Source organism: Nesoenas mayeri (assembly GCF_963082525.1).
Source record: "Nesoenas mayeri genome assembly, chromosome: Z".
NCBI classification, from domain to species: domain Eukaryota; kingdom Metazoa; phylum Chordata; class Aves; order Columbiformes; family Columbidae; genus Nesoenas; species Nesoenas mayeri.
Window position 1 is genome coordinate 31,862,594 of NC_137542.1, and position 26,489 is coordinate 31,889,082.

At 36.4% G+C, this 26,489-nt stretch overlaps 1 protein-coding gene across 1 annotated transcript in view; it reads right to left on the reverse strand.

Annotated features, from left to right (window-relative positions):
• ADAMTS19 (ADAM metallopeptidase with thrombospondin type 1 motif 19) overlaps positions 1-26,489 on the reverse strand; it is a gene marked incomplete at both ends in the record, with an annotated part of 147,877 nt that overhangs the window by 94,435 nt on the left and 26,953 nt on the right. Inside the window, 4 exons of the mRNA XM_080362911.1 lie at positions 8,949-9,106; positions 10,133-10,216; positions 11,142-11,314; positions 19,446-19,611. Coding sequence (XP_080219037.1) covers positions 8,949-9,106; positions 10,133-10,216; positions 11,142-11,314; positions 19,446-19,611 — 581 coding nt within the window. The remainder of the gene's footprint in view (positions 1-8,948; positions 9,107-10,132; positions 10,217-11,141; positions 11,315-19,445; positions 19,612-26,489) is intronic.

Genomic DNA, 26,489 nt, shown 5'->3' on the forward strand with positions numbered 1-26,489 from the left:
TAATAGGAATCCGTTCTGAAGAAGCATTTCTGCTAAGGCATACCATTCTAGCAGTGGAAGACTTACAAATTAACTCAGTGGGAGAAGACTATCCTAGAAGACACAGATTTCAGTCCAGCCATAGCTCTATGAATAAAACTGCTGAACTGCATGAAGTGGAATAAATATTTCTTCTCTGTGTTAAACAATATCTGCTTGGGATTAACTTTAATTTCACATTTATTTTATCTCTTCTCAGAGACACAGAACAAAGGTATCAAGAGAGTAAAGGAAAAGCTTTGTTTCATTGCGATGTTTATAACTTACATTTATTTTTTATTTTAGGTAAAAATTGGGATGCTGAGTTATGCATGAACTGGGCAGGGAGGCAGCGAACCAACAGGGAACAAAGAGCAACAAAATAAACACGTATAGCATCTAAGCAAAATACGATGTAGTTACCTGAACTTTCTTCTAATATGTATAAAGAAGTTTCTGTTCTTTAGCTGTACCACAGAGTAATGGTCTCTGTTTTTAAAGAGGGAGCATATGCACCAGAAAGATTTAGTTTTGATATTCTGGCTATGAAGCTACGCAGATATACACATGAACTGATACAGATATAGACAATATATACACTCATTTTCCAGGAACAAAATGCAGAAATTGTTTGGTGTTTGAGATAAGAAAGTAGACTAGTGACACCTATGATTTTTACAAATGCAACTGCTCCAAGAGCTTTTTGTTTGTTTCCCACAGACTATTTCCACAGAGTTATTTAGACCTAAAAGAAATCTCAAGTGGCTGGCAAATTTCTAACACTTGTTAAAGGCTACACATCCAGAGACACAGGATAATATAGCTTTTGATTCTCTGTTAACCACTGACAGCTAACTATAGAGTAGAAAAGCAAAACAACAGTGCTAGAAACAAATCTTGCAAATAAATTGATAAAGAAACTCTGGGAATCCACTTAGGAGAGCCCTGGAAATTGAGCCAAATATTGTGAACACGAAACTATAACCAGATCAGAAGAAAGTTTTTTTAATATTTTTCAAACCTGCAAAAAATTGCATTAATCCACTGGATTGTAACGCAATTCTTTGTTTTGTGCGATGTGACACAAGGGACTTACTGTCTTGTTAAGTAATGTGACAGAATGATTAGAAATATAGGACTTAACAGTGAAGCAAGAAAACATGTGTAAAGACAATCTAAGGACATAGACTGTTTTCCACACACACTCATCTCATACAAGTACCATAAATATTAACCAACGTAACAAGTGGAAAAAAAAAAAAGCATACATTCAAATGTACAAGAATACCATCTGACATTCTAAAACTGACAATATCCAAGAGGTTTCTGCTTATTTAATAGTTTTGTTCTCATACACTTACAGCACTGTTTTTGTTTTGCTTTACCTTCTTGGCTGACTCTGACTATGGTTATGTTATGCATCCAGAGTTTCATTATGGGACTTGGGGGAAACAGTAATGCTATGATTTGGCAAGAGGGAAGTACAATAAACCATTCTTAGTTCCTGATTTACATTGAAAGAATGTAAAAGCTCCTTTAATGTTCAAGAATACGAATACATTACATACATTTGAGACTAGGCTCCTTAGTAAAGATGTATAGCTCTAGCTAGACCTACCAATGACTCTCATTGAAATAATTCTCTAATTCCCACAGAGTAACTTAAATATTCCATCATATTATATGATGTTCCTGTGTGTATATAACATACATACACACATACATATATATATATATATATGCTTCGACACATTATATGTGGAATTGGCATACTAAAACTACACAAAGCAAAAGAGATTATATAGACTCTTCAGAGGAAGATAAGGTATAAAATAGTGCAATAAAGCACACTAAAAGGCCTTTGGTTTTTTCTCCATTCTCTTAGCAAAATAGGGCAAAGATATTAGCATTACCATTAATGTATATAGAAGCTCTTGTGGTGCAAGTTATTAACCAAGTTAAACTGAAAAGCAAGAAATGGGTTAAAGCACACCAGATTTCCCTTCTAACCAGTATCCAACACACAACTTGCATTACTCTAAATGGTTACTTTGAATGTACATGGAAAGGAAAACAGGTCCTTGTTCAAGTACAAGAAAAAAGGAGCTTTCATGAGATTTAGGACTGACTTCTGAGCTTGAATAAGTTGGCTAATCCTAGAAAATAATTCTAAGCAAGAATGAGTAACGACCAACCCATTATTTGTGAAAATTACTTTTAGTTAGTGCGCTTTTAATCAACTACATAAAGCACTGTGATGGGCCTTCACAGAAGGCTCAAAGTCACAAAGACTAACTATCCAATTTACAGATATAAACTCACTACATTATCTTTGTTGTATGGTTCCCACATGTAAACTAGGCACATACATATTAACTAATAAATGCACTTTAAAAAGTCAATTTTAGAGTTAACAAACCACAAATTAAATTATACATTTATTATCCAGTTGGGAACCTAAACAAATTGACAATGTTACTATCATAAATGCTATTTTGGAAACTATTCAGTATTTTGAGCGTAAACATTAAATGCACTGGTATGCACTGGGCAGTGTATTTTCACAAGTCAAGAAATACTATATTGAAATAATTTAAATAATTCACAGATCACTCAGGGCCTGTAAAGTTGAACTGAGATTAAAAAGGACAATATAAATAGGTTCTTCTAAAGTTCATGTTTCAAACACACTAAAAAATAACAGTTCAGAAATGTGATAAGTGAACTAATAATTGAACCGAATGTGTAGCTAACATATGAACACAGATATAGAAAAACCAGGAAGCCAAGGAAGGTGTTTTTGAGTGGAGTCAAACAGAACCTAGACTCAGTGATAGCATTAAACCATGATCTCAAAAAAAATCATAGAATCATAAAATGTCCTGAGTTGGAAGGGACCCACAAGGATCATCGAGTCCATCTCCTGTACCTGTATTTGACAATCCCACAGTTCACATATTTTGTCTGAGGGTGTTGTCCAGCCTCTTCTTGAACACTGTCAGGCTTGGGGCTGTGACACCTCCCTGAGAAGCCTGTTTCAGTGCTCCACCACCCTCTGCATGAAGAACCTTTTCCTAATGTTCAACCTAAACCTCCCCTGGCACATCTTCCTGACATTCCCTTGAGTTCTGTCATTGCTTGCTACAGAGAAGAGTTTGACACCTGCCCCTCCTCCTCCCCTTATGAGGAAGCTGTAGCCACCATGAAGTCTCCCCTCAGTCTCCTCCAGGCTGAACAAACCAAGTGACTTTAGCTGTTCCTCATATGGCTTCCCCTCCAAACCCTACACCAACTTTGTAGCCCTCTTCTGGACACTCTCCAGTAGCACCCAGTATCCTGTGGCACCCAGAGCTGCACACAGTGCTCCAGGTGAGGCCACACCAGTGCAGAGCAGAGCGGGACAATCACCTCCCTCGCCTGGCTGGCAATGCTGTGCTTGATGCATCCCAGGACATGGGTGGCCCAGAGAGCACTGCTGGTAAAGTTTGAAAATTAAATGAGTTCTGGTGAAATAAAAATAGGAAGGAACACAAATCAATCTTTAAAGATGGCTCATCTGGGTAACTTTTATTTTAATGTAGCAAAAGCTGGACCCCCAAACTTGATATGATATGGCAACAGCATGATGACAACAACAAGAAAATCAGCATTTGAAAACAGACAGTAGGACTGAACAGCATCCTTGTATAAAGATGCAGTAAAATATCAGATGTGGCACCAATACAACCATTTACATACTACTGTGTCCAATTTTGGCATTTATGCTTCAAGAACAATTTGAAAAATAGGAAAAGATCTGGAAAGAGCCGATAGAATGATTAAATGTCTGGGAAACAATCTTAAAACCTCTCTAAATTAATCTAAGAGAAAGATGAGTTGTGACTTGAGAACAGTCTACAAGTATTTATATAGGGAGGAACTTTATAACAGCTCTTCAGCAGCAAATGGTACAAAGACATCCGCGGCTGAAAATTGAAGTAACAAAAATTAGAAATAAGACACATTCTGAAAGTAAACAACTGTGGCAATGTTCTACTTTAGGAAACAATTAATCTTCCTTTATTCTAAATCTTTGTCTCAAGACTATCTAGCTTTCTTTTTCACCAAGAAAACAAATGTTAAAATAACTGACCCAATTTAATATTAGGGCTTTGCACTAAATAATCAGAGTTTTAAAATGAAATTTAGGCTCATATAATGCTATGCAATAGATTTGCAGGAGTGAACAGAACATACATAGCCCGAGTACTAAAATTCTAAGAAATAAGCTGACATAAACAGGTAAATTCATGTAGATTTTTCTCACATGTATTATCAAAAGCATTACCATGTCACAGACTCAAACACCTTGAATTTAGTGAAGAAAAAAACCACTATCAAAACAAAGAGATTGGGATGACTTAAAATTAGAGGGATTTTTAAAATACACAAGATAAAAATACGTGTCTTAAAATTAATGTGCCAAATACAGAAGATTGTGCTTTTTTAGAAAAAGACACCTTTGATTGTAAAGTGTGCTCTTTTCACATTTCTGTGCTTCCTTCTGCATCTACAATCCTATTAATAAATAATTCATGGTAAGGACATCTGAGATTCTCATGAACTTCCTTGATGTCTGCTGTTGATGTCAAAAGAAAAACAGTAAACACAGCAAAACTTTGAAAAAATAACAACAGTTGGCAGTATCGAAATTACAGTGATGAAAAAATATCACTATGAAGACAAAATTAAGAATAACTTCATCTCTCACCATACACTTGCAAGAAATCATTTTTCCAGAGCTGAGTTTCACTAGAAGTTTAAGGACACCAGTAGTAGCTTAATAACCCAATCTCTATTGCACTACATTTCAATAGTTTCATACTCTCAAACACTGGAATCTTTTTGGGTAATTTTAGTTCCCGTGCAAGTGCACAGTGTCCCACCTGTGGCTTCCTTGTGGTGTCATTTTTGGTACAAACCATTTTCATCAGAAAGGTGGTAAAGAGAAAAGTCAGGAAAATAATTGTACTTAATGTATGCGTTGGATGGTAATAGCAATGCTTAATAAATTCTTGTCCAAGCTTTGGAGAGAGTTCTGTAAGGTTGGCACGACTGGAAATGAAACAATATTTATGAAGTCTAAGTGCTTTCTATGCCACTGTATACTTTTACAGAATGAGGAACTTTCTTACAGTGAGGATGGCTTGCAGTACTGCTTCAATTATGTATCACCTAGAGGAAAGAGATTTCAGATACTGTATATCAGTATGTATAAATAGCTGATATAAACTGTGAACATGGAATATCACTGTCTATGTGATGAATATTAGGAGAATCAGAAATCTACTTTCTATGAGAAGCACATGTGAAAATGGCAATTCTGAGAAGGAGAATAGAGAACTCGATTTTTTTAAATTATTATTATGACTTTTGTATTTACATATTTTTCTAAAAAAACACTATGACAGAGATTGATCTATGCACTGGAAAAGCAGCATGATGCATAATTTTTAAGTGAAGGCAGATTCTGCCTCATTCTTCTACCTTTTTTTTTTTTTTTTTTTTTTTTTTGTAGATACACTCTGCAGCTTTCATTACCTTGTTTGCAATAGGGGCAACATAAGAACTTAAGTGTCATCATAGAACAACTGTGGACACCATGGACCTCTTCCTGCCATATTTTCAGTTACCTAATTCAGGTAAGGCAACCTATGCAGATAACAACTGGTAATATAATCTCAGTGGCCACTGGCATTGGGGCTCATCTCTGTGCACTCACACACTGTAACTTAAACGGCATGGATGCTGATGTGCTATGGTATATTTTTTCTTCTAAGCACTTCTTGATATGTGTATCTCTAAAGTAATAGGGCTAATTTATAACTGTAAATCAAGTAGTTTTATCAAGAGAATCAAAACAATTTCTGTCTTAATTCTTCTTATACCTAACCTCCCTGGAGATCATTTCTAAATAGACTATTTAAACTTTTTCTTTCTATCTTCTTTTTACTTTATGGCACCATATTTTAAACATGATATTACTTCATCTAGATAAGTCAATTTTGAGGGAAACTAAACAAAAAGTCACAGGCTGAAATAGGACTACAGTAAAGTGAACTAAACAAATCAGTAGCAGATTCATATGTATCATTACAGCCTGTTTGGGCAGCAGAGAAAGTTGTGAGGAGAAGCCTGTTTTGCTTTCTGCTTTATGTAACAAATGCAAAAATAAGTTTTGAAAAGTACCTTTTTCAGGAAAAGGCTATGATGGCTCTTTGACTACTGAATAAGTCTCCTATCACACACACACACACACGTTATGTTCTTTGTAGCTAAGCAATAAAATTAACTCTGCAGAACGCCCACTATTTCATTTCTAACTATGTTAGTTGCTAGACACAACTGGCATATGAAAGCATAGAAAAGCTTTTTCAAAGCACTCTTACTGCTCTATTATCATGCAAGACAAAAAAGGAGGTATTTTAGGAGGTCTGTCAAAGAATGTGTTAGATAACCAAAACTGCATTTTTACTTGAAAAATACCAAACAGTTGGTGCTCATTATTTCTCTCAATAAAGCAGGTCTGCTGGTCCAAGCCTCTTTGGAAGTTGTGACAAAGGAGCTTTTTCTGTGTTTCCAAAACAGAATGAGACTGAATTAACAAAATAGACAAGTGAAGCCACACATGCGGTTAGCTATACCATAAACCTGATGGTGTGCAGAGGGAGTCTGAATTAGCAAAACATTGCCACAGTCAGCAAACTGCACTGGTATGATTTATTAGCAGTTAAAGCAGCCCTGACATGGGAGGCAGTATAGTCTAGAGAATACCACTGAAAAACTAAAAATGTCAGAACAGGTCTAAATTCTGGCTCCAGCACTGACTTTCTATCTAGTATCCAAGCACTGATTTCCCTGCTCTCTTCAATTTCCTTAACATTGATCAGGGATTTACTCCAAAAAAACCCATATTAAAACTGATAGGTAAAATATTATAGGCAGCACAGATCAGAATATCATTATTACACTGCATATCAGAACAGCACATGATTAGACTTTTCAAAAGTTTTTTTTTACCATTTAGAAATGCTGCATGAAATTCAAAAAGCTCTCTGGTTAAACACACTGACTGCTAAAGACATCTCCAGACTACTACCTCTCAACTGCTTAACTAACGCATCACTCAGAACTTTTCTGCCTCTTCCCATAAAAGCTGGTTAAGGTGAAGATGGAAAACTGATTTGTCCTGGTTTTGTTAAAAACGAGACCAGTTCTCTTTTAGTGATTTTTCTTTTAGCTAAGTTCTTCTAGGTGGCTGTACTTTTCTGAGTTTTAGCCTGCATATTTTTTTCCTAGGATGCTGTACTCGGTGTTGATAAGAAGAACAAATGATTGCTGAAGAAGCTCATGTTTAGATTTAATACTATTGTAGCCAAGAAAGACTGATAAGTATTCCCACTTTCTGTTGTGAGAGGGGCGTTTGAGGAGAGGTGGATGGAACAGGTGACTAGAACTGACCAACTGAGGATCAATTAGGTATTCCAACCCATAATCGTCATACCCCCTATAAAAGAGGGTGATCACGAGGGTCACGCTCTCTTTGACCATGGCCGGCATCTAGAGAGGACCCTGTCTGTCTGCCTGCGATCTACAGGCCTCAGGCCCTGCATTCCTGCAACCAGGTTCCAATTTGCTGTGAAGTCCCGCCCATGACTTTCAAGACCCTAAGCTGCAGCTGCTGGAGCCGCCAGCTCCGCACACCCAGCTCCTGCTGCTGGAGTGACGCCAGCTCCACATAGAGCATTCAAGATTGGTTTTGTATATTTTGTATATATATTCTCTATTTATTAGTAGCATTAGTAAAACCCTTTAAAGCTCCCCAAATTGAAGTCTAAGTCTCTCTTCCTTTCCTCTTATCTTTCCTATCATCTTTCCAATCCAGAGAAAAGCGGTGGTGGGAAATGAGGGGATAACAGGAAGCGTCTGCCATTGTTTATTGCCGCCTTGCCTTCAACATTGACATGAGTGGAAAGAGGTTTTAAATGCTTTATTTCACAGTATCTTACTACTCATGGGATACATCTCACAAGCTGAAGAATGCAGCCCTAGTTTAAAGATTACACATGGTTTTAGGATATCACGTCACTAACTAGCATGCGACAGCACCGTAGTATTCTAATATAGCAAATCACAAGAATTTTCTTTGGAAGGGAACTTTGAAGGTCATCAAGTACAAGGTCCACCTCAAAAATGGGACTAAGGCCAACTCTAGACCAGTTGAACTATCATTCTGGCCTTTTCTTTTGATAATGGCTATGTGCTATTCGAACATCAAGACACATCCTTCTGCGCACGACTTACAGACTAAACCATGACAGCACCTCCTGGGGAGGAAAGAGGTGATTTGGAGGCATATTTCCTTCTGAATGTGTGAAAGGCTTGACACTTAAAGAGTTAAAAGGAACTGCAGAGCTGTGGTGACACCCCTGTGGCTGCAGAGCACATACCATGCACACGATGTACCTTCAGCACACAATCAAACATACAAGTTCTGGATCCATTAGAGGTAAGCATAACTCAGTAGTGTGCCTTGTGCCATGCTGATTCAGATCTGAATGGTCTAAAAACGCTTTGGTGTTTTGAATGAAAGCATCTACAGGTCTGTGTGTGCTGCCTCTTTTAAATGAAGGCACCCACAGCCTTAGCTATATAGCCAAGGAAGAAACACGAGTGACTTATCTGTCATTTCACATGTGTACCATCTGGGAGCTATTGCTTTCTGAACCATCCTTACCAAGACCTTTGAGTTCTGGTAAGAAGCCTCAAGTTGCACTCTTCCTCATTGCAGAACTAAATTCTAACTGTGTTGGTTCATCTGTCAGTTCCTTTGATCTACATTCATATTAGACCACTGCCTATTTTTTAATGTTCATCTTTCAGTACTTCACCTTGTGATCAGTATGGCTGCATCAACTGAAGACATGTCTTCTCCCCAGCTTGTTGACATTTCCAAGTGTATATCGTTCTTCTTGCCAAATTCTTCATGTTGCCATTTACAAAAGCTTTCCAGCATTTTTTCCCCATGATGTCCAATATACATATCTGCCTGGAAATAAAAGAAAAAATATTAAAATTATGATTCTCTAAATAGAATTAAGAACTTTTTTGACTGAGTCAGGAAAAATATTCTCCTTTTTATGGCATAATATATTCATGGCAGAATGACTTGAACTTCAGGAATGGAGACCGTCTTTTTCCCATGTTAAGAACACAGGTGGAGACAGTGTACTGAGAGGTGTTCAGTGGATCTGTTCACCTGAATGCTTATCTCATTCATTTACTGATTTTTCACTATCCATAGGGAAGAAAAGATTAATGATGCGAAGATCCAGAATTTGAACATGACATGAGACATCTCCACCTGCTGAGAGGACACTGAAGAAAGAAATACTTTCTTATTCACTGGAAAAATACAATATTTTAAAATTAGAAATAAGGATAAGGGAATCCCATTTTCTTAGGAACTGACTAAAATATGAAAGGTTTTCCATAATATTTAGTAGAAACAACAAGAAATCGAAGTTGACATTATCCTGAAATATGATATACTAACCATAGGTTAATAGGAAGCATCAATCAAGACATCAGCTGACTGCCTTTCTTCAGAAAGAAAGAAGAAAAAGATTTGAGATAATGCTTGAAAAGTGCAATGAAAGAATAGTGCTATATCATGGCACTCTTTGTTCATCCAGAAATTAATTGACGAAAAACATCCATTCTCCTTCTACTTTCCAATGAGTCTAAAGGAGGTGATTTTTGTATTGAGCTATACAAATGCACAAAAAGCAGAGCACAAGCAGATTTTCTTAAGAACTAACTGATTTCCACACAGCAACTTTGATTGTCTTCCAACTGCAAGCACAGAAAAATCTCAATATGTGCAGCACATAAAGTAGGAGAAGCTTAAGCTCTACTGGAGATGCACAGTAGTGTAAATAACTAAATAATGCACAAAAGCTAAATGAGAAAATTTGTCAGCTATTAAAGTTAGTGAATATTGCAAGCCTTTTTAGAGCAAGAAGCTAAGTAGCATTATCCTCTATAGGCTAAAACAAAGATAATATATACTCACTGGAGTCTCATGAAGGAGGACAAGCTTAGTCACCCGAAGATTTACTTGTAGTCCAAGGCTCTTGTGCTGGAAAAGGTTAAAAACCTAAGACAAAAAACAGTAAATAAAAATATCTGCTTGTATTGCACACAACACACTGTAGACTAAAAATATCATAACCTCAAAGAACTTAAAAAATTTCTTATATTCTACTGTGACTGCTTTATTTTGCCATATTTTGAACAGAATATTAAACTAAAGTATTGTGTTGGTCTTCTGAAGGGAAAACAGAGCTTAGGCAATATTCATTCTGGGAGCACAAAAACACCTTTTCCCCTCTACGGCCATGACCACTTTAGAAACTAACGGCTGTTTCTCCAAATACTTACACATTAATTTAACACTATTCGTATGAAAATTTCTATTAAATTAAACCCAGGATCACGGCCCAAGTGGCCTGAGCGATAACATGGTCATAAGTCTTACAGTCATTCAGAACAGTTGAAGTTTTTATTTGCTTTTCAGTTTATGCTCCTTCTTCAGCATAGACTTTCTTTGCACATTACAGATGCTAGTTTTCACTGCATTATACACCAAATGAGCACACTGCAGCTCCAGATAGAGCTGGGGAGGGGTGTAATCGTCTGAGTGCACTATCTTTTCTTTTTTCAGCCACTAATGATCACACAATTCTTCTTAACAACGTAACCTCTTCATAAGAAGCACAGATCATGCGAAATCATCCAATAGCCCAGCCTTCTCAACAACACCAGGGGCTTCTAACCAAAAAATCATCTTGTTCAGCTCTTTCTTACTGGCTTCCATGAAGATATAAGACCAGACAGTACAGACAAGTCTGTAACATCATGGATTTATGCTGCAGAGCATATGGAGTTAAATCTTGACAGCCTGTTGATAGTTATGTACTGTCCCTCACAGGTGCTCCATCAGAATAATTAAGAGCAGCAATGATCATCCCGGTGTGCATGCATTGTTGGCAAAATGCCAAAATTAATTTTAAATTTCCTACCATGTTTAGGATGGTTAGAATAAATCTTCTGGCAGCATCTGTTCCATGATATGAAACCATAGCTGGATCTGCCACCACAACAGTTTCTATATTGTATTCCTGAGGTAACTTGTAAGAGTATCGTTTTCCTCTTCCACCCTCTGATACTTTCCGATTCTTAGATTTTCTTTTATCTGTAACATAAAGCATTATTTGACAAACTCATCCTTCAAACTACTCCTACAGTACTTTCAGGATTTCCTACCTGTCATTATGGTATAATTTTGATTATGTGGAATGTATTAGCTGTGAACTCTAACATTAATACATGCTTATGGGGCACCGACAATGCTAAGGTGCAGACTGAAGGCCTGTACTACACGTAAGTGTTAGTTCACATCAAAAAAAGAGGAATCTTATCCAGCTGCTTAAATAATGTCCCTCAAATTCTTTGCATCCTTTCTCCTAACATATTTACATGAGAGTATGTACCTCCTAGTTCAGTTGGTGGGAGAAAACTAAATTCATGTTAAGTTTGACAGAAAAATAATCTCACTGAGATTGTGGAATTCCTATCTTATCATCTTCACAAATCACAGAGAAAACATCTTGATGTAATTGTATCTTAGCATAAAAGATGACAAATACAGATTTGCCACATATTCAATATTAAGACAAGACATGAAACAATTCAGTGACTTGCAAAGATAAAAAAATATTTCAGATGAATGACAGAGAATTATATGTAAAATATAGGTTTGTTGGAAACAAAAAAGTGAAGTTTTACTAACATGACTTCAAAGTCAGTACTGCTGTCATCATAAGCAGCTAACGTAAAATAACAAAACCAAAGCCTGGAAACCCACAGAAAGCTCCAAATCAAAAAAGTTGTTACCTTTGTGGTAAGCTAGATGTTACTGTTCTTGTTAATTTTAAGTTTCCCATCCAAAACCATGATAAAATCTTCATTACTACTAAAGTACATATGGAAAAAGAAAAACTAAATACACACAAACAAACCAGAAGGTGGCCAGATATGCATACAGTAGTTAGCAATTATATTTAAAATAATTTAATTTAAAACAAAGTATTAAATGCAACTCCCTGTCGTAATAGTGAAATTCTGTTAGAGCCCCTTCAAAGACTTAAAACTTCTGGTACTGATCTCACTGAAGCCATTGAAATATAGTGAAATATTTTCCAGCTTTGACAATGGAATATTGGGCTCTCCGTTTACAATAAAAGTGATGTTCAAGATTACAATTATAAACACATGTTCTTGAAAAAAAACAAATATTTAGAAATTTTGTGGAAATGTTTTGCAATTAATCAGTCTCATCTCTAATAGGAAAGTTCCTGCAGTTCATTTTATAACACACAGCTACTTTCCAAAAAGAAGTCACTCTTCAGGAAAGTGCTAAAAATATGCCTTACAAGACACTGAACTCACAAATTAACTTTAGAATATAAGATACTAGTGGAAAAAGAACATGTGATTTAATACATGTATTTGTAATGTAGATTTAATGTAAACATAGTGTCGATACTTCTCAATGTCAAAAGTATAAAGTACCCATTCTTAAAAAAGGTTGTGTATCTTCTTCTGTAGTCATTTTTTAAAGATTATATATGAGAGTGTTTTAGTCCATCCCACTGTATTTTAGAAGAGCTTACTGACTCCTGTAAAACTGATGACAATGTAAGACTTACTACCACTGATAAACATACAAATTTACTAAAAGAAAAAAAGTATGTATTCTCCAGAAATAAATATTTGGTCTTTGATTTCCTAGAAGCAGAAACAACTTATAAATGCATAAGCTATCTAGAATTAATTTTAACCTCTCTCATTTTGATACTTCAGACACTCACTTAGCCTTAGATATACAGCTAGTCTCCAGCTTTATTTGTGTTTGCTAACTGTGGATCTACAGTCCAGTTTATAAAACACTATGTGTGTTTCCATCACTCTTCTGAGAATATTTTTTAATGAAACTTCAGTGTCAGGATTTGTGCCAAAAAGCCCACACCCTATAAGCTATACAACTATGACCTACCATACAAACATCTAACGCTGCAAGAGTAGGCTGTAGATCGAAGTTTACATAGTAAACTCATTTGGGTTAACAAAGATCTCTCATGAGCCATTTGGTCAATTTGCCTTCCTCCTAGGAGCAGTGATTGTTTCCTGTGCAGTTTCCAACAACACAGTTTATTCATTGTTCGCTTCTTTGTGAAAAACAGAAGCTAGTGGTTGAAAACTTTAAATCTAGTATTTAATATGGCTGTTCAGAGAAGTCTGCTAACACACCTCTCTTAAAGTTTTAGCTAGTGGTGCATTTGTATCCAGAATTGAAAGTAAAAAGCCCACAATAAAATACAGTGTTGTCCTTAACACAGAGGTCACCTCAGTCCCATGAACTGTTGAAACCTCTTGTGTCTTTCAGGATTGTAGTGACTGGGAAAATTGCACAGCTCCATAGACAAGCTGGCTGGAAGGGGCAGTGTCTGTCATTTGCTTCAGATATCTGCCATGTTAGCAAACCAATGAACAGTCTGGTTTTGGTCAGCCAACCCTTTCCAAATTGCTGGCAGAATTTACCATCACATGAGATGTCATTTATCTGAAAATTTTAGCTGTTCCATAAGACTTTTACATAAACATAATTAGTAATTTTGGTACCAGTGGTATTCAAACAACTGCCATGATTATTGTCAAAACAGGCTCTAGGCAAAAACATGTATTTCTTTACATACTCATAAATAAGTAAAAATTGCAAAAATTGCTCATTATTGAAGGCACAGTATGTAAGAGATAATAACTCCTGAAAAAAAACATACCCACATCAATAATGCATCTGCTAACAAGATAAAAGTCAGATTAACTGAAGAAACTGCTTCTTGGAATTGAAGATGCATAGATTGATCTTAGAAATGTAATTACTTTGGCAAAATAAATAATAAATGCTACAGAAGGGCTCTGTGCAGTAAGACTTCTATTTTTGTGCAACAATAGAAGATATGAACATGCACTATCAGTTTGTTACTTAAACACACGTTGACTGAAAGGAAAACTAGAAGTATTCTGGTAGTGTAGCAAGGGAGCTAGAAATACTTCAGCAAGTACATTTGACATTCAGTAGGCAATTAAGAGAAAATAACAAGAAGTGTTAACAAAACAATAACACCCCCCCAAAACAAACAAACAAAACCACAAACAACAAGAACAAAAACCTCAAGGAGCTGAAAATCCAGCTACTATAACCACAGTTTGCATAAAGCATCTGAGACAACTTTAAGAGTATGCTATGACTACAGGACTCCTGTACACTTACAAGTCCTCAGGCACAAGAACATTCCCTGAGTAGATCCATAAGGCTTAGATTACAGAGCAATCACCATCACTCCCCGTGCTTTCTTTTCTCAAGCTAAAGAAAATGGATATCCCAGCCATATGGAAATTGCAGTATTCTGGCTAGACATGGCATATTCAGGAATTTAGGAAGTCACGAGCTATAGCTCCAATATAGTTGGGATGGGGATTTAAATGTCTTAATGCAGAATGACAAGCAGCACCAGTCACCATCTCATGGAATCTCATAGATCTAGATCAAGATAGCTTATGTATTTCATTTCATGATTATCCCATGGAAACAGGCTGCAGAGTAAAAACCAAGACAGCTCTCCCAGCTGGGTGCCCATAGTCAAACTTCTGCTTTTGATTCAGTGAAACTAGCAGGCTTTTCCCTAAAAACTGGTATCACTCTAGGAACAGAACAGCCTGCTCATAACTCAGAACAGTATTTGTTTATCGACAGAACTGAGAAGTAAAAGACGAGGTTTCCAGTCTCCCAAATACAGACGGGATCCAAAATTCAGATCTACAGTACCCTGCCTACATAAGTGCTCCCACTCACTAGTTTGTGTGAAAAGGAATGACCATTTGAGAAGACTTTTTTGTTGGTCTGTTTCTTTTTTTAATTTCCCCAAAGTGTCCCATGAGTTAGGTTCACTGTACAAACGACTTCAGCCTGGAATAAGTGCTTCAGATTGTCTAAAAGGAGAAGAGCTTAGTTTTCTGTCACTGTTTGAAGCTCAGCTGGCAATCAAATGGATGACAGATGATCTCTATTAACCCTTTCCCTCCCCAGAAGGGAAACAGAAAGGAGAAAAGGGAGATAGACTTACAGGTTAGAAAATTAAAACAGCTTTAATAAAACAACAATAAAGAAAAAATGTGTGGCAGATGCACTCACTTGACCCCCTATTCCCAAAAGCACCAGAAACTGCTGGACCAATTCACCGTTATAGTGATGCACACACCCCTTGGTCAGCAGACAGAAACCTTGACGAATGAGACACCTTGGTTGAGAGAAGTTTCTACACCACTACTACACCACTACAGCTCAGATTCAGCTAGGGTAAAAATGGAGCCTGGTGGAGACCCACGTTCAGGTAGTTTTCCTTGGAACAGTGAGTCTGTAGTGGAAGATTCTCCCCCTGAGACTGGCCATCTAAGGAAATTTCCTCAAGGACTGAGACGCTTATTGGCAAGTGATCTTCTGTGTACCCTTCAGAGTTCCCACTTTGTTTAGGTCGGAAGATGTGCATTTTGAATCATCATTCTAGAGTTCTGGGATCCCTTGAGTTTGAATCAGCTTGTGCAGTAATTTAACTCCTAACCAGTATCCAAATCTGTTTTATAGTGTTGTCAGAGTGCTTGATTATTTTTGATAAACTTCGTTTCTAGTTGGTTTCCTGCTAAATAGTTCTGGTTAGAATAAAGTCTGTTTGGAGCTTATAATCTGTCTAAATTGATTTCTGGGATGCCTCCATGACAAAGAGAATATTAATATCAATATTAATATTAATGAAAAATATACAAACCCAATATTAACTTCCCCAATGATGATCATGGAATTGTGCTCCATGGTGGTAAGCACCGCTGATGTTGCTGGGAAATCTCGGACAGGGAGTCAACAGCAGGTGGAACCAGATCCAGGAATGCATGGACTGGAATCAGCAGCAGCTGAACAGAGTCCTTTGAGGATGCTGACCATGAAAGCAGAAAGTGCAATCCCATAATCCCTCAGCTTTAAACTGAGTGTGACATGTATGAGATGGAATACTTTGTTGGTCAATTTTTCATCACCTGTTCTATCCCGTCCTCTCCTCAGGTGTGACTCTTTTATGCCCTTTTACTTGCAGAACATAAGAGATTTAGCAGTGACCTCTATAGGAATAAGTATAAGCATGGGCCTTTCTCCATATCGTTCCTACCATTACCTTAGAATAACTGTAAACATCAAGCATTATCAATTCTAGGAGCAGATATTTACTAAAAATTGTAGTTAGATTTAGAAAGAGCAGTTACTTATAATAAACTTAACTGAAAGGAAATATTACTGAAAAGTGGATTGGTTCTGTTCTAGATGAAACCAGGACACTTTCTGATGTGGCACTTTGTTTTAATAGCAACTGCTTCTCTCACATTTTCTCTGTAACACACTTGTGAACTGGTTGCTCTGGAAGGTTGCATGAACCATGTGCTAAAGAAAAGTGTGGAGAGTGAGGTCTGTGTATGCGCAAGTGGTTCACATATGTAAATAAAACACACACACATTCAACAAAAGGATATACACGCACACTCTCACAAATCCAGAAAGCATCTGCTTCAGTTGGTGTGATTCTTCTTTCCCTTCCCTAATTAATAAGAAAAATTCACCCCATTCAGAAAAACAAGTTCTTTGTTCTCTCCAAACAAGTTTGGCTGTGTAGCTTCTTTCAGTTCAGCCCACAACAGTAACAGACAACAAACAATACCTTCTTTGATTGCCTCTTCTAGTTCTGCATGAAAAGCTATTATTTCCAATAGTGATCCTTCAACACCTCCAGCACAGACATTCATTCTTTCTAATAATTACAATTCATCACTGGCAATACACATTTGCTTGATAGCTAGCCAGTCTTTTGAGATCAGTTTGGCTTAAAACCAGCAGTCTGTCCCAGAGCACCTACTCTGACACATGAGTACTGTAGAACCAAGAGATCTTGTTGTAAGATAGGTCCGTATTACTGAGAAATTGCCATGTTGCCAAGATAATAGTTTCTCTGTGTGACACAGCTACAACTCTACCAAAGGCAGCTGTGCATAACCTGAGAGTATCAGAGAGCCCCATATACTCATCTGTTGTATCTTGGTTTCATTCATCTACTTAGTTAAGGATTTGACTTAAAATTCTCCAATATTGCCATAAGGGCTTACTTTTGTTGTATCAACCCACCTTTAAGGCTGTGCCTGTACCATGAATGTTTTTGGTGATATTAGTTAAAGGCATGTCACACCAGCAAATTGCTCCAAGCAGACAGAGCTGTTATGTATGTCACTTACTGCAGCTCTGCTTAGTAAAGTAACCTGTTACAGCAGAGTGAGGGACTTGTCTTGCCAGTACAACAGGTTCAGTTAAAAGCTGCAGATATTTATACCCCTCTAGCAATAAGGTTACACCAACAGATGCTAATCAGTTATGCATAGCTTGAGTTATTTTGAAATTTCAGGCTGGTAGCAGAGATAATGAAACTTATTTCAAGAAAATATTTGAATATCTGTTGACAGACTGTTTGCACCAATTCAGAGCCCTGGGCATAAGATTACGAGAACAGAATAAGCTGACTTTCCCATTTTTGAGCATAAGACAAAACAAAAGGATGACTGGTAATGAACATGACAGAAAAATAATGTTCTTACAGAAGAGATTGTATGTTTACTCATTTTCATACACATCATGGTTTGCTATTTATCAGATGCCCCTTTCACAGTGCACACATCATGCATACTTTTCATTTTCTCTCTTTTTCTGTCTCCCAAACACATGCAGACACATGTGACACATCTTATCACATGAGTCTCATGTGATAAGACTCACTTATCACTAATAAGGGAGAATAACCAGCTTTCCTTTATGGCAACAACTTTTGCTAATATAGAAATTTTCACTTCTAGTTAAGCAGTGGCAACATAATACAATGCCTAGAAGAGAAATATAAAGGAAGCTACACTACATGTCATTTACTTATCATCTTTTAATAATTACAAAAAGAGCCTTGCCTTGCTAATTCATCTTTGATTTAAACCTGTGGATGGATGCCTAATTACAAATACTTCCAAAATGGAAAAAAAAACCTGTCACATCTATTCAATAACCATATAAAAGGCCAGAGCAGCATAAACGTTCAGAAAGAACTACACAGCCATAGAAAAGTTTAGGCTGGAAGGGTTGTCCCAAGGTCAGCTAGGCCAACCTCCCACTCAAGTCAGGGCAAGCGTCAAAGTGAGATCAGGTCTCCTAGAGATACTTCCATCTGTGTTTTGGAAACATCTGAGGAAGTGGACTCTGCAGCCTCTCTGGACAACCTTTTTCAGAGCTAAGCATTCTTGCTAAGATTTTTTTCCTTATGCCAAATCAAAATTTCCTTGAATGCAAGTTACAACTGTTTTCTTTCATACTGTTATAACACACCTCTAAGGAAAGTGTGGCTTCATCTTCTCTCTGCCAACCCTTAGGCACTGGAAGACTGCAGCTGCATCTTCCTTTACCTTTCTTTACCTATTTGAAATAACACAGTTCCTTCTGTCTCACCCCTAATGTCATCTAATCCAGGTCCCTAGCCATGTCAGTGCACCTCTGCTATGTCTGAACAATAGAATGCTATCTTTCACAAAAGTCATTTCTCCCCTCTCCATTGAAAGCTATTAAGTCATCACTACAAGCCAAATGTTTGTTGAAACCTTCTACTTCAACAGATTTTCTACCACCATTAAGGCAGATGTATTAGGATTGTTTCATACAGTTATTCTAAGTGTCGATCATAGAACAACAACTCTGTTATAAACATAATTTCAATTCAGTATCAGACCCATTTGGAAGTTCAAGACTTATTACTAAGCAAAACTGGGATTAAAAGCTTTAAGACAGAAAATTAACTACAAGCACTGCCCGTAGTAAGGAATTAAGCAACTACAAGGACAGAGACGGACAAGAAATAGGTTGCAAATAAGGAAGAAAGAAGTAAAACAAATGACATGAAGATTTCTACTTTGAAATGTAATTGCTCATTAAGAAGCAGTGCCTGTTCCTCAGTGGACAATACCCTCTTCTGACAAGTGAAATGGCAGCCTCAGCATTCCACCTCAAAGTCCACCATAAGTTACTACTACAAGAATAATCAGATATGCTTTTGTTGGGGGTTGTTTTTAACTACTATCTACATATCTTAAAAATATGTCTGCTACGTTAGATCTTTTTAGTGAGATTTGTATATTACCTGTAACAACACCACAGTACTGATTCTGAGAAGCTGGCTTTTCAGTAATTTTCTCCTCTATGGACCTTTTTCGTCTGTACACCCTGTGTGCATGACCTGTCACAGCCAAAGTGCGATTGAGTGGCTCAATAAATATGAAGTCCTCATTAATCTGTATAAAGCCCATCTGCAAAGGAAAACAAAAGGAACACATAAGATATGAATTTAAGAAAGTATGAAACTGTGCACAGTCCTGCAGAAGAAAGAAACCCACAAAAGTCTATTTAAGAAAACCCTTTGTTTAAGCAACTTTACCAGCAAGGTGCCTACCTTTAGGTTTCACAAGCATTTCTACTTAAGTGAAATAAAATAAATTCCATTTATTTCAGCTAGATCTGTGTGGGTGGGTGGCAACATGCCAGTAGCAGATGCACGGTAAAAGATCTGGAATGTTAAAAGTTTGCTATGGGAGACTCATGAGGTCATTTAAATATGTACAGCATGTATTGAAAAGTCTTTACACTAGTTTTATTACTCAGTGTATTGTCACATTTTTAGATAATTATATTTAATGAAATCACAGGAATACTTTAGGGCATAAGAATACATCCTGAACAACTATGAAGCTGGAAATTACATCTTACAACTCTGATTTTACACTTTTTCAAATTAAAAAAAAAAAAAAAGAGAAAAGAGAAAAGAAAAAAAGAAAAAAAAATCCAAACTAGCAGCAAACCTTCCTTGATTACCAGCAAGTAAAACAGAAAAACATTCTGATAGAGCCATTTAGTTGGTTAGCTTCCCTCCAGCCACAATGTATTTATATACACAAACATACATTAAAAACTTACAAGACTGTAGCCAGAGTTTAAAAAAAAAAAAAAAAAAGTTAAAAAAATACTATAAAACGTATTTATATAAATACCATACAAATGTAACTCAGTTTAAATTGTCAAACTGCCAACACACACAAGTTTCTGTCAAAAGTAAAGTTGGAGACAGCAAGGCTTTGTGATTTTTTTTCCTCCTAGACAATATCATCAGCAAGACTGACAGTTAACTTTCTCATCTTTAAAGTTAAAAATCTGTTAAATAGTTTTGCTACAGAAATAAAACAATGTGGTACATCTGGCTGAGAGAAGTAAAGATTTCATCTGTATGTTTCCAAGTAGCATGAACGAACAGAAACAGAAAACAATTTTGTTTCTTCAGGAATTATGTAGATGCCATTATCACATTGGATATCCTCCCTGACATATTGATAAATAATAAAAAAGACATTCCAAGCAGAAAAATGAAATTTTATAGGTGGTACAAAACACAATTTCCTTAAAACATAAGCAGGCACTATTAAAAACAAACAAAAAAAACCGAAAACCAACCAAACAAAAACCCATAAAAAAACAAACCAAGCAAACAAACACAAAACCAAACCCAAAACAAAACAAAACGAAAAAGAAACAAAACCAACCCTCTCTGCACAATCACATTAAATAAATGTGAATAGATGTATTTAATTTTTCAATCAGCTACAGTAACTGCAGAATGCTGAACAGCTGTTGAAAGGTCACCATTAACATTGTACATATACATAAGAGTAGCTGTTTTGTTTGGCTGTTCCTTTTCCTTTTTGCACGTGCTTTTTAGGTGAGTTGATCTTCACCATGACCTTGAATGTTACACATTCAGAAGATTAGCTACAGGTCTATTGCTAGGTACTTTCTGTATGCCTAGCAGATACCACTTCTATATGTCTTGAATAATGTTACCTTTACATAACAATTAACTTTTCTAATAGAAACTATGGATGATGTTAAATGAAATTTTATTTCAAAGCATAGTTGTCAATTACAGTAAAATGCATAAACTATTTGTAATTTGATTTTCATGTCTAATGTTGAATTTCACTCAGGTGTAGATTATTTTTTTAATCATTATTTAGCCTGTGAGAGATGCTGATAAACTCTGGATATAGAACAGGAATAGCAGCCCATCAGGTGGTTATCTAAATCTGAAAAAAACAAGACCGTAGGCCACCTTGAACAAAAACTCAATGCACATTTGCTTTCTTCTTCTGTCTTCACTGTCTTTGCTGCAAAATGAAACCAGGGCTTTAAGATGCTATTCTTCAGACTGCCAGCCAGACATAGTGAGAAGCTATGCTTCAACCACAGACATTTTGGGTTCTTTCACCGCCCTGTATAAACTGAAGGTTAATCCATTGGTAGAGAACTCTGAAAATTATTGCCAGTCTCGTGAGTCTGATGTAAAGTTTACTGAATAAAATTAACCTCATTTATATGTATCCAAATGAGTAATTTTCAGACAAATCTGGATAAACAAATAATCTCCATGATCATTTCAAATGCTTTTGAAAAAAAAAAAACCATGTATATTTCTCTATCTCTTGGACAGTTTCACAGGTTGAAAAGGGACAATGAAGCCATATCCTTACCAACCACACCCTTATTTTTTCATAAACATTAGAAGTGGAGTTAAGAAGATTTTCTAGCATAAAACAAAGCACAGAAAGCAAATAAAACCAAAGCTATGCATTAAACAACCACAGTTTCAGTGTGTTTTCAAATATGGATGCCAGGGCAAAATACAGGTGTCAGACCGCTCCAATGACAAAACCTCCATGTCATGAAAATTCATAGCAAAACACAGATTTTTTTTAAATGTGTTTAAAAAAAAAAAAAAAAAAAAAGTATCTGGGTTAGAACTGCAAAATTAAAAAAAAAAAAAAAAAGTAGCACACATACATCTCAGAGGAGTTCAGACCCAGTACAACCTCATTTGGAAAAAAATTTCTCAGACCTCCTAAGTAAGGATGAAGTGGGTACTTGCTCTGCATGTAAAGCATTACGTGAGATTAAGTATGGACATTCTGAAATGGATTCACATCCACAACATGCATTTTAAAGTGGGCACTTGCCCTCACAAATGAAGGCTTTCCACAACATTCATTCACATCATATCAAGACTTTCTCTCACACTACCCTGAATCTTTAGGAAAATCATTCTCTATAGGACGCTGCTCTCATGATGTTTAAGATGATGGCTATTTTTATCAAAACAAGCTGATGTTGCACATGCAAAAGGATTTCTACATTTTTGTTAGATGCAAATAAAGTAAAATAGTGAAACATGAAAAATTGAGATGAGTTTGCATATTCTGACAAATTTCAACAGGTGCTATTATTCACATAACCATACTTAACTGAGCAAGAATCTCTCAAGCTGACAGTGGAGAGTGAGTGTAAGATGATCATAGAAACTACGCAAATCCTAAGGAATCTAATTTGTTGAAAAGAAAATTCAGTAAGGGAGACCAGTGAACAAAGAAACTATAGACATCCGGTCTGCCCAGAGGGTCTGTGGCTATTACCCCTCAAACTTCCATTTGCCCATTAATTCACTGCTGGTCAAGCCTTACAATGTTTGGCATTTCCTCCAGATTCCAAATTTCATGTTTCCTAGACAGAAATAAGCTATTTCCTTTTTGAGACCAAGTCTGCCTCTATAAACACATTATTAGAAGTTACTGCTGTATTTGGTACATGTGCTGCTGAAATTGCCAATATTCTCTTATTTGCTATGATTTTTAAACTATCTTTACAGTGCAGGATGATATCAAAACAAGGTACAGTCTACTTAAGAAGTGACCACAAACATTCATTGACTAGCTCCACAATAAAAATACTTGAATAAGGCTGTGTGTGCAATAAATTATTTTGTAACCAGATTGGGATCTATCACAAGATGTTACTGGTTATTTCTAATGTTAGCTTTACTGAATGCAAGTACATAAAATAGATTTTAGCATTTGTGCCTTTACTGCATCATTTTTTCAGAATCTCACCTTCTCAGATCTCGACAGCTGTTTCTCAAGGAAATTTTCCATCTAGCAAAGTTGTCCTCACCCTGTTTTACCAGGATGACTGATCACCTGTACCACTGATAAAATTGCCAGTTGATGATACTAAGAACACAAACACATCTATGTTAAGTACATAGGAACAACTGGACTGAGTCAGGACAAAGGTCCACCCTGTACAGTTATCCTCTCTCTGACAGTGCATAACAGGTGACAAGAAAGGACATAAGAACATAGCAAATGTAGTTTCTATGCTCATAGCCTGCAGAAAACTCCAGTAGGGAGCTCGTACCAGTAGCTTCACAGTATGCATAAACTTTATGGTACACATAAACATAAACTGCAGGGGAAATAAACAGAACAATTCCTCCTCCCTACATTTGCTCAATTACAAGATTAGAAGTCAAAAAACAATATTAAAAAGTTACTTGCCATGCAGGAAGGATTCATACAAAAGTAAAACTGGTTAGCTTTCTTTTTCCAACCATGGTGAATGAGATTTCATAAATATTTAGTCAAATAACAAAACTCATTATAAGAAAAATATGGAAAAAGATCGATGAAGATCTTAGCATATGGAAGGGTGGACAGAATGTTAGTTAACTTTCCATGACCTATAGACTCCACTTTCTTTAACATATACTTTAAAAAGTATCCTTTCTGGTTGCTGTTTTGGTTAAGTTTGGGTTTTGTTTGTTTTTGTTTTGTTGGTTGGGTTGGGGGGGGGGGTTGTTTTGTTTTGTTGTGGTTATTTTTGTTTTGTTTTGTTTTTCAGTTTATAATGAGTAACATACAAGCATTGCTCTTGTGATCCCTGCACTGCAAATGCTTTCAGACATTGTTGGTTAAGTCCAGTGCTGTCCTTCCACAGTCTAGAACTCAAAGAAGACAACGGATTCATAGCTTTGGAATGTATTCCATTTTGTCAAATATTTATTAGTAACCTCACAGTCCATAAAAGGTTGTCAGGCTCCTAAATATCACTACAGAGTTGTGACAAATTTAACATACCTTGGAAGCAAGGTAATTGAGACAACATGACATATGGTCACAACTGTGAAACTGATAGAATTGTGAAATATCTATCGACTTTTATTCAAGTTTGCAGGCATTCACTAGGACCTCAAGAAAGGCTGCTTTGATACAGCTGCATTTTTTCTCATTAAAATGAACATTAAAGAGTATTTTGCAGTCTGAAGTCCCTTTCCCTATGTTGGTTCTTCCATCCTACTCCACAAATGCCTGTCTTATCAACTTGCATCACAACCAGACCTACTCAAAATAAAACCTCCACCCCTAAAATCTCCTACACTCTTAACCAGCAATAGTTCTTCTTGCCCGCCTCCACTTCCAAAGTGTGCCTGTGTCATTATGGCCAGCTGGACTGCCCATATTTCTTGCAGGTGATAATAAATCATTTCTTTGTATAGTGGTGAGTATCCCTGCCTGTCATGCAGTAGACTGGTTTGATTTCCTAACAGGGAATCAAATGATGACGGTGATTATGATAAATAATAATAATAGTAATAGAATAGATAAACCAAGTGATGTACAATGCAATTGCTCACCACCCATCAACTGATACTCAGACAGTTCCTGAACAGTAATTCTCCCAGACAGTTTCCCCCAAAATATATACTGAGCATGACATCATATGGTGTGGAATATCACTTTGGTCATTTTGGGTCAGCTGTCCTGGCTGTGCCCCCTCCCAGCTTCTTGCGCACCTGGCACAGCATGAGCAGCTGAAAAGGCCTTGACTACTTAGCAACAACTAAAACAGCATATTATCAACATTATTCTCATTGTAAATCTAAACCACAGCACTGTATCAGCTACTAGGAAAAAAATTAACTATCCCAGCTGAAATGAGGACAATAAGGCATAGCCATTCAGCTACTTGTTGGCATCTTACCTCTTTGCAAGGCAGAATTTCCTAATGCTTCAACTGCTGTTATAAGACAACAGATTCAAGGTACATTTTAGTCTGGAGGATGTAAATTACATCACCTGCAATTATATCAGATAGTCTCTAAAATGATACCGGGTTAGTAATTTAGTAGCCACTTCTGTAACTTTTTTTTTTTTAAACCTTAAGAATATTTATTAATGATCACATACATGAAACATTTCATATTTATGAAACTCAACTGGAAACACAGGAACAATCACTTAATTTTAAAATCAATTCAGTATAGGTATACACTCTGATGATTACTGGGCAACATTCAATAATACCTTTTTGAGACATATCACTTTCTATATGATGAATTGCAACAAGATACAGATAGCATAAATTCCTTCTGAATTATGCTTATAAATTAAAAGTTCCAACTCAAAGTTAAATCAGGTCTATTAGAAACCATGTATATTTTATTATATATGCAGTTAAGTCATAATGTTAAAAAAAAAAAATTCCAGGATAGCAAATACTGCAAAATAAAGTTCCAACATCAATATTAACTTCTGCTCAAACTGACATTTTATTTTTTAGTGCTGTAGTATGAATGTTACATTAACATTTAAAAAAAAATTACTGAGATAGTTATTCAAGTAAAAATAAAAGCATCTTATCCTGGAGAAAGCCCTTCCTGCCAGATCTAGAAAAGAAAACTTTTTATCTGGCCTGTACAGGGTTCTATACTTTTCCATTTCCTTCTTACTGAAGAGCAGTGGAAAAGCAGCAAATTTACTTGGTGATAAGAATACCTCATCAGCAACATACTGTTTTATAGCCATGCTCTAAATTCACTGCCTACAAGATTCCCATGATAGTTTCAGGTTCTGAATTTTAGTTATTCAGTCCTCAGTGACGTGCAACCTATCTTGTTGAAAGACTTGGGTTCTTCCAATGGCATTTTGCTGAAATATAGCAAAACGAAGAAAAGGTATTTGAGTTTCAACTGAGAAGTTGGTGACAGGCTCTATTCTCTGTAAGAATCCCACAGCTCTGCAAAAACCTGCTCACCCAAATGGTCCCAAATTGTGCCAATCTGTTAATGAGAAGCTCACATTTATCTTCCCTAGATAAAAATCTGAGTTTAGAAGGTAAATCTCTCAGATTAGAATGTATATCTCTTAACTGCAGTCTGTACTTTTAAGATATAAAAGACAGAAAAAAATCTACATAGGCTTGTTTACATATTGGCCATTTACAGGGTATAAATACCCTAAGTTACATGGCT